This window comes from Coregonus lavaretus (genome assembly GCF_964263955.1).
Source record: "Coregonus lavaretus genome assembly, chromosome: 34".
Lineage (NCBI taxonomy): Eukaryota > Metazoa > Chordata > Actinopteri > Salmoniformes > Salmonidae > Coregonus > Coregonus lavaretus.
The window spans coordinates 10,988,519-10,998,156 of NC_140021.1; the positions used below are offsets into that span (position 1 = coordinate 10,988,519).

Here is a 9,638-nt window from a genome sequence, read left to right on the forward strand (position 1 = left end):
CTCCATCTGATCGGGGCGCTGCACCTGCCGCCATCGTTATCAATAGCCTATAATGGAAATACAGCAAGGACGCACTTTTATCTAGACGGGCGCCGCACCGCGGAGTCAAGGTAAGCATGTGAATAGTGGTGGATACATGGATGAATGAATGAATGAATGAATGAATGAATGGACGGTCTATTTGAGGAAAATTGTTAATGCAATGCAACCTAGGCTTTTGGGAAAACCAAAGGAGATTAAATATTATTAGGCCTAATGTTGAGACTCGTGAGAAGGTAAGAGAGCAGCACCACAAAGGACTAGGATGCTGAAATTGTCTGTTTTGCGTTATTGCAAGCATCCACGGGTTGTGGCTGAGAAGAGGCTGTCGCGACCATTGCCTCTTATGGTGGTGTGCGATACATGTACAATCGAATGTGTCCATAGTGCAAGGTGCATGTCTTTTATGGTTCCTATTCCTACATTGTGTGGTTTTCATAATTAGGCCTAATATCAATGTATGATCGATTATTATAGTAGGCCTATTTGGAAAGACATTATATGGAGCCTATTGATGAGTAGCCTACATAATCTGCCACCACAACAACTATAGCAAGTATAGGCAAGTGTGTATTGTTCTTTCAATTCATATCAGATAGGGTACAATACATTTTAGATTATAATCAGGCTATGAGTGATCTCTTGTTACTGTATTAAAAATAAGGTATGAAATGTGCATGTGTGGGTAGAGAAATATTGTTTAGGCTACTATAGTCCTCTATGAATGTATCTTATGTGTGAGCTCTCATCTCTGTGTGGCTTCTCAAGTGTGTGTGTGTGTGTCTGAAGTGCCACTGCTAGTGTGTGTGTGAATTTTGACGTGTGTGTGTGTTTGGTGTATGCGTCAACGTGTGCGTGTGTGTGTGTGTGACCTCTTATAACGCTAGTATGTGTGTGTGTGTGTTTCCAGACTGGGGGCACAATGAGTGACAACTATGAGGCGTCGGTCACCCCCAGCTGGCTGACCCCTGACCCCACAGCCTGGTCCAGCAGTGGAGACGGATTCACGGACAACGCCACCTACTCATCTCTGGACTCCTTCCCCCCGGTGCCCCCTCTCCTGGTCAACCCCTGGGACATCTTGCTGTGCTCCTCAGGGACCCTCATCGCCTGTGAGAACGCCCTGGTGGTGCTGGTGATCTGGCAGAACCCGTCTCTCCGAGCCCCCATGTTCCTGCTGATCGGCAGCCTGGCCCTGGCTGACCTCCTGGCTGGTCTGGGCCTGGTGCTCCACTTCACCTTGGCCTACCTGCTGAGGTCTGACTCGGCCCAGCTGCTGACTGTGGGTCTGGTGGTGGCCTCCTTCTCAGCCTCTGTCTTCAGCCTGCTGGCCATCACCATAGACCGCTACCTGTCGCTCTACTACGCCCTGACCTACAACTCAGAGCGCACCGCCGCCTTCACCTACACCATGCTGGTCCTCCTCTGGGGCCTGTCCTTCTGTCTGGGCCTACTTCCCGTCATGGGTGTGAACTGCCTGGCGGAGGAGTCGACGTGCAGCGTGGTGCGCCCGCTGACTAAGAACAACGTGGTGGTGCTGTCCGTCTCCTTCCTGCTGCTGTTTGGCCTCATGCTGCAGCTGTACGTCCAGATCTGTAAGATCGTCATGCGTCACGCCCACCAGATCTCCCTGCAGCATCACTTCCTGTCCACCTCACCCCACTACGTCACCACCAGGAAGGGCGTGTCCACGTTGGCCATCATCCTGGGGACGTTCGCTGCCTGCTGGATGCCCTTCACCGTCTACTCCCTCGTCGCCGACTACACGTACCCACCGCTCTACACCTACGCCACCCTGGTGCCCGCCACCTACAACTCAGTCATCAACCCAGTGATCTACGCCTTCAGGAACCAGGAGATCCAGCAGGCTCTGTGGCTGGTGTGTTGTGGCTGTATACCGGCCAGGGTGGCCCACTGTGCCCGGACCCCCAGCCACGTCTGACCCAGACCCAGGCCCTGGAAGGGAAGGAGAGAGGTGCCCTGGGAAGAGGAAGGTAGGGAGGCAGGCAGGCGGTCTGGGCTCAAGCTGGGTCTACTCCATGGCTCTGTGTCTCCATGGCTGGGCTGTATCCAGTGATGGATGGAGGTGGAGGGATAAGTAGAGTACAGTATATATCTTTGAGTATAGGGCTTTAGCCCATTGCCTGTGATGGGATAGGCGGATGGATGGCTGTGGAAGTGAGTGGTGGAGGATTTGGTGTTTTTGCTCCATGCAATCAATCAATCAATCAAATTTTATTTATAAAGCCCTTTTTACATCAGTAGATGTCACAAAGTGCTGTACAGAAACCCAGCCTAAAACCCAAAACAGCAAGCAATGCAGATGTAGAAGCAAGGTGGCTAGGAAAAACTCCCTAGAAAGGCAGAAACCTAGGAAGAAACCTAGAGAGGAACCAGGTTCTGAGGGGTGGCCAGTCCCCTTCTGGCTGTGCCAGGTGGAGATTACAACAGTACATGGCCATTAAGGCCAGATTTTTCTCCAAGATGTTCAAACGTTCATAGATGACCAGCAGGGTCAAATAATAATCACAGTGGTTGTGGAGGTTGAAACAGGTCAGTACATCAGGAGTAAATGTCACTTGGCTTTTCATAACCGGGCATTTAGAGATTGAAATAGCAGGTGGGGTAGATAGAGAGTTGAAAACAGCAGGTCTGGGACCAGGTAGCACGTCGGGTGAACAGGTCAGGGTTCCATAGCAGCAGGCAGAAGAGTGAAAACTGGAGCAGCAGCACGACAAGGTGGACTGGACAGCAAGGGGTCATCAGGCCAGTTAGTCCTGAGGCATGGTCCTAGGGCTCAGGTCCTCCGGGATTTGAGGGAGAGGTGCAAGGTGTACTATGGGCCTACTGCACTACCGTCCGACCTTCTCTATCGCCATGTCTTCCCCGATTAAATATAAAACAACATCACATAATCTGACTGCTGCCACCATAGGTGTACCATCCCCCCTCCACACTTTCACCGGGGGTTTACGTTCCACGCCTTGTTCTGCAGATGGTTAGGAAAAGACGGTGGCATGCGGCGGCATCAGGCAGCAGATGAAGATTACATAGGATGATGTAGCCTACATAGTTTTAGCCGCTTTTCCTGATGTGCGTTTTCTTTCCTCCATAAAAGGATTGAGAGATTATTCTAGACATTTAAACTTGTCCCACAAATTAAGGAGCTCGTGTGTGTGCAAAAAGACAATGTATGTGTCCCATGGACAGAGAGGGAGAGCGAGAGGAGTGGAGGGAGTGATGAGCAAGAGGGGGCGATGATCAAGATGCAGACGTTTCCTACAATGAAGCCGGGCTGCGGCTAGAGCGTCTCATCTCGCTGCTGCACTCTGAACGTGCATCGAAAGCTAAACAACCGCGAGAGGCTAAAAATAGCCCCGGCTCTCTGTGATCCGCGCGCCCTGCGTCCTCCGCAGACACCGAGTCAAGAAACCAAGCCGAGGAGGAGGAGAGCGGGCGCTTATCTTCCCTTCCATCCATCTTTCTCTCTCCCCATTTCGCTTTAAAGCTCCCGCCCTTAAGCGTGTGAGAATGTATTATGATGTTCTGTTTGCTTTAGATTCTGAGGTGACAACAGCCTCCAGTAGATACCCTGATTGACCTACCCCTTGCATGTGCCAAATGCCCTTAGATTATGATAAGGCCTTTGGGTTTGATAGTTTTTTTGTTATCTCCGTTTTATCTCATTGCTTCTTCATACATAAAAAGTTAAATACTCATAACTAATTCATTATGTATTTTCCGCACGTTAAGTAGGTAGGCTGACTTCTCTTGAAAGTAGAGGAGAGTGAAATGTTCTCTCTGCAGATCAAGCAGTTAGACCGGCTGGGAGCTGTTTAAACTAAATGTATTATGGGGATCCTCGCTATATAAGCCAAGTTACAATTTCCACCAAGTGTGTTAACCCTATTGGCACGATGTGTAGGGTGTTTGCTTCTTACGCCAGAGACCCGGGTTTGCTTCCAGCTACGTCTGTTTGCTACATTTGTGTCAGAAGTGGGATGGCGGCCGTGGGGCCATCGGACTACACAGTCCGATATGCATGAAGGGACTGAGGTTAGTCAAAGCACGGGGAGGTTCCATCCCGTTCAGAGGGGGCAGTGTAGCGTTCGTCCCTATATGAGCTATGTTACAATTCTGGCAAAGTGGGTGTTTACCTTTCACACCAGAGACTCGGGTTTGCTTCCCACAATCGCTGTTAGCTACAGTATTTTTCTATTCATTTGATCTTTTAGCCTATCCATTAGGTTATGAAAACGCCTGATCACCAACTTTAATGTATATATTTTCCCCTGATACTGCAACCTGGTCTCAGAGCATTTTGGTATTATTCTGTATGTAAATCTGAGATACTCCGTTTTGTATTATATGTTATGTTTGGTATGGTTACATAAGACAGAGGCTTAACCCAAAGACTGCGAGTTTGAATCTCATCACGGACAACTTTTGTATTTTAGCTAATTAGCAACTTTTCAACTACTTACTACTTTTTAGCTACTTTGCAACTACTTAGCATGTTAGCTCAACTTCACCTAACCCTAACCTTAACCCTTTATAGTTAACCCTAACCCTTTAGCCATCACCTCCCAAACTTAACCCTAACCTTAACCCTAACCCCTAGCCTAGCTAACGTTAGCAAGCTAGCTAACGTTAACCACCTAGCTAGAATTCGGAACATATCATATATTGTACTTTTCATAAATTCGTAACATATTGTACAAATTGTAATGCGTAACACCATACGAAATGGGGATGGACATCCACAAAGTAATACATGCCATATGAAACGTAACATATCATACTAAATGGAGTTTCGCGGATTTACATACAGAATAAACGCAATGCTCTGAGACCAGGTTGCAAGCCATAGCCAGGACTAGGCCTATAGGCTAAACCATCTCTACCACTCATAGCACTTCCCACTCCCCACCTGCCATAATAAAACCAGTCAGTCACACGGATTTATGCATAGCCTAATAAATTGGCAATACAATCGCATGCAGAAAACTCTGTACCGTTTATGTTTTTAGTTTATACATTAACCTAGTATATGTTTTTATTTTATTAGAAAGCACTCTAAAATATAAGGTAGGCCGGTTAATAATGTTTTCCTTTGTCATGACAAATAGGTCAAGTCATCAGCAGTCACCTATAATAGTCTTGTAATTGCTACTCTAAACCTCATACTGTTGCAAAAAAGAAAACCTGAGCTACAATCATCGATGAATGCTGAGCCAATCAGAAAAGTGTATGATCATGGGAATTCCATAATTTAAATATAGTATGGACACCTAAACCCACCCCTCTCTTTCACCATTCCTCTTGTCTCCCGAGTGGCACAGTGGATCGCAGTGCTAGCTGTGCCACTAGAGATCCTGGTTCGACCGGGAGACCCATGGGGCGGTGCACAATTGGCCCAGCGTCGTCCAGGGTAGGGGAGGGAGTGGCCGGCAGGGATGTAGCTCAGATGGTAGAGCATGGCAGGGTTGTGGGTTCAATTCCCACGGGAGTATGAAAAAAAAAGAAAAAAAAATGTATGCACTCACTAACTGTAAGTCGCTCTGGATAAGAGCGTCTGCTAAATGACTAAAATGTAAAATGTAAATAACACATCTATGACTGAACATACCCAGATGATCAATAATCTAAGTGACAGACCATGGTACAATTAGTGTTATTTTTATTTGATCTTTGGATAACGAGAAAGGAGGAGAGCAGTGGCACATCTTGTTCTTCCAGCTATGGATGTGGTGGTTGATAAAAGCCTGTCAACACCACCCCCTGACTTAAGAGGATTTGGGTTTAATATGGAAGACACATTTCGGTTGAATGCATTCAGTTGTGCAACTGACTAGGTATCCCTTCCCTTGATCATACCCAGGTGAGCGGATGTCACGCTGATTGCCTAGAGAGTACCACTTCCTCCTGATTCGGCTCGCACGGAGGCTCGAACCCAGGACCTTTGATTTGCTAACACACATGACCGCGCTCCTTGACAACGTACCAACCGTTTGAACTATCGAAAAATATCTAATTTGATAGTACCATCAGCGACATTTCAAGCTAGCTGTGGATTGATTTTATGGTAGTTCTTAACTCTGTTACACCATCACCCTTCACACATTGCTTGTTCATGAGGGTCAATCTGCCCCAGATCCTCATTCTGCCCCGTCACATCAGCCAGCAGCAATAACGAAGTGTAAATTACTTCATGGACCGATAGCAATAGTCTGTCAGCAATAACCAATAATGTGTAGAAACCCTGGATGACAGACAGTGGGCGCTGTATTGAAGCCACCGCGCAGCCATCTTGGTACTTCCCCCCTCCCCCCCAGTGTAAGAAATATTTTGGAAGCTATAGAAATGCATTTATTAATGTCTACATTCGTTTTTGATAGGTTTATTATATTACAGACACCTTCATGCGTACTGTAAAATTATATTATGTGAGCTAAACATAAAACTGAAAAATTATATTTTAAGAAATTCCTTAAAATAATGTGTTTTATTACTAATGTTACTGTCCCCTCTACAACAAAACAAATACTTAAATACATGTAATTTTGTCCTTGAAACATTGTAGAATTCCATTCTTTCCTATGCTGCTCCAACTGGGGAGTGCCAATATGGCCGACCGGTGGCTTCAAAGCCTCTCAATGGCTAATACATAGCGTCAGCAATCCAGGGTTTATAAACATCATTGGCAATAACAGCCTCTTCCCAGCAGCATGACCACCTCCAGCATGATGATATACAATGACAATGAACAACAGCCCTTATCTACGATGCCTAGCAGAGTCCTTATACAACCAGGCCCAAACAAGGACTCTCAACTTCCCCAATACTTGTGCCGTATGGGATTTCTCCAAATGGGAAATTAGATCTTGACTTGTGTGTTTTGTTTTTGAAAATGTGAATGGGACAGGATACTGACTGCCACCGCCCAGTATTCTGTCATTACTCATTACAATGTACACTGCCTCCTTTGATCTGAATCTACTGTTGTATTCTCTGGCTACGGTCGTCTTCAATATCTTACATTGAATGAAACCAGACTCTGTGAGAAAATATCTCACCGGTTTTCAGTTGCATCTGCCTTTGTGAACATATTACGTGTTTTTGAGTGTCGTAAACCTAAGTGTCTGTGAATAAGGAAAATCTTTCTGTGCATATGAGTTGCATGGCCTCTGAGTGTGTGCATGTGTGTACGATGTGTGTGTGTGTGTGTTTGTGATCAGCAGCACAGACCTACTGTATATCTGTCTCCATGGGGACAGTAGATCTGAGGATTTACTTTCTGTGTGATCCTTTGACCAGTCTTCCCATCATTCTGAGAAAAGTGGCCTCATCACACAAATTCCACCACAGGAATGACAGAGGGTAGTTCCTGATGTGTTGAAATGAATAGTGGAGGTGTGCAGCGGCTGACCCTGAGGGGTTAAGGCAATGACGTCACGTGACTGATGGAATAAGATCTCCTATTACAGGTTCTGGTGGCTCTTCACAGACCAACAAGGCCAAGAAGACAATGTCCTTTACCTTTGAAGAATAATCTATTTTGTTATATTTAGTGAAAGTTTCTATATTTTCTTCCAGCGTTGTCACACCTGAATTCTGATATATCTAAAGTATCTTGTATTTTAATGCGCTGTAGAGCCTCTTCTGAATGTATTGGTAAATACATTATTGTTTATTTAATAAGGCAGCCTGTTGACCAATTAGATTCTGTAAATAGAGCATGCATATCATTATAGGGGTGTTATGACATCATGTATGGTGCTACCTACTCCAGGGTCCAAGGGGGACTCAGGTGCACCATTTTTGAGTGACATTACATTTGACCCCCTATTACTGTAATTCTAAAGCCTGTTTACATTTCAATCCCTAGCCCCTTCCCCCAATCCCTCCCCCTTCTTTAGGCAGATCTGCAAAGTCTGGATAGGTGAAAGCAGCATGGCGTACACTTTCCTTAGCCTGTTGGAGGGCTAGGTGGAGCTGTCAAAGTACTACTTATCCAAACCTTGAGGATGTGCTGGACCAATGAGCTAAGGGCTAGGGACAGAAATTAAACCGTGCCTACCTTATTTTGTCAATGTTCTCTCATGTACAGTAATGTCTATCATTCAAGGCTCAAGGTGAGCTTTCATAGTTGGATAGGTGCAAACAAGGGCTTCACATTCTTGAGTAGACAAAGGAACCACTGGTGTGTGGATATGGTACTTTACTGTTTGGATAGCATATTTACTTAATGTTAAAGTATTGTGCCGTGTAATCGCACAGAAAAGTGTCATTTTGATTGTACAGAGGAATTAACTTTGATGTGGTTGGAGTAGTTTCTAGTGTGGCTGGTGGGGTTTCAAGAGTTGTGGGTGAATTATGTGGTTTGGTACCCCGATCCAGAGCTAAATACAAGCCTTTTAAATCCTCAATGGCTTTGAGAAGGGGGGGGGCGATGGGATGCTACAGTAACAGCATCTGCGTTGTTTTAAATGTGAAATGCACTTTATGTTTTTGGACAAAAAAATGGCACAACAAATTAAGTATCTGCTAAATGAAAACTACAAATGATAATCAACATGCACTAACTGAGATATTGTAAGACGTGTGAACGTGGTGTGTATTTTTTCAAGGTGTTAGTTGTAACTTTTTGTTGCTTTGGTTAGTTTACTGAATTGAGAGATCTTGTTAATTTTGTATTAAAAGAATGTGCTGTGCATTAAAAACACAAGCCTGTGTTGGTTTGTTTTGTTCACTCTGCATCCACTGGCTCTGTTCCCATGGTGACTCCCTTCTAAACTGTACTGTTACCATGGAAACTGCTATGTCAAACTCATGACCATGTTGTCTCCATGACAACGGTGCATCAGTAAAAGAGATGCAGACACAACATTGTGGATATCCATTTTCATATTTGTATTTATTCTCAGGGTCATAGAGTTCAAAGGTTATAGATTTTACAAAAAAATTACCATGACAACCCTAAACCCAATCCATTCTATTCTTCATCTTCCTTTTCTCTGCTAGACATCACTCAGATGTTATTCATTAAACTTCCTTTCATCCTTCCCCTTTCACTCAGACCTCTCTGATCTCCAATCAGACACTCTTGCGACACACACTCCAGTTAGGTTCCAATATCCATACTTTAGTACCACTTTGGAGGATGCACAGTCAATACTCTACATCAGAGTCATATATATAGAGAGTTAGGCCAGGTTTTAGAACGGCCATCATGTTAGCGCCCATATAGAACTTTATTATTGAAATGTTGGTGATGGAACAATACAAGAGGTCCTCCGACAGTACCCTATGAAAAGACCCGCTGTAATCAAGCAAAACAGAGCAGTACATTTAACAGACATTTGTATTGAATTGGCATTCGGGATAATGTGTATCCAATTCTTTACTGTGTTATAGTGTTAACAAATTTCACATCTGCTTTCACTGGACATCTTCATAAGTTTAGAAAACTATCAGCAATAAACAGCACAACGCGGAAGCGTTAACTATCACTTAGCGAGGAGAAAGTGGCGCTCTTTGAACGTTCAACCGCATCGGCCTACCTCTCTATATATATGTGGTCTACATTGTTTCCTTCC

At 44.9% G+C, this 9,638-nt stretch overlaps 1 protein-coding gene across 1 annotated transcript; it reads left to right on the plus strand.

The window, feature by feature from the left end:
• Nucleotides 1-1,981, plus strand: gpr12 (G protein-coupled receptor 12; the record flags this gene model as incomplete). Its single annotated transcript, XM_084151712.1, has 2 exons — nucleotides 1-110; nucleotides 952-1,981. Exon 2 carries the CDS (start codon nucleotides 962-964, stop codon nucleotides 1,979-1,981), a length of 1,020 nt encoding a protein of 339 aa, XP_084007838.1. The 5' UTR covers nucleotides 1-110; nucleotides 952-961.
• Nucleotides 1,982-9,638: the final 7,657 nt, after the last annotated feature.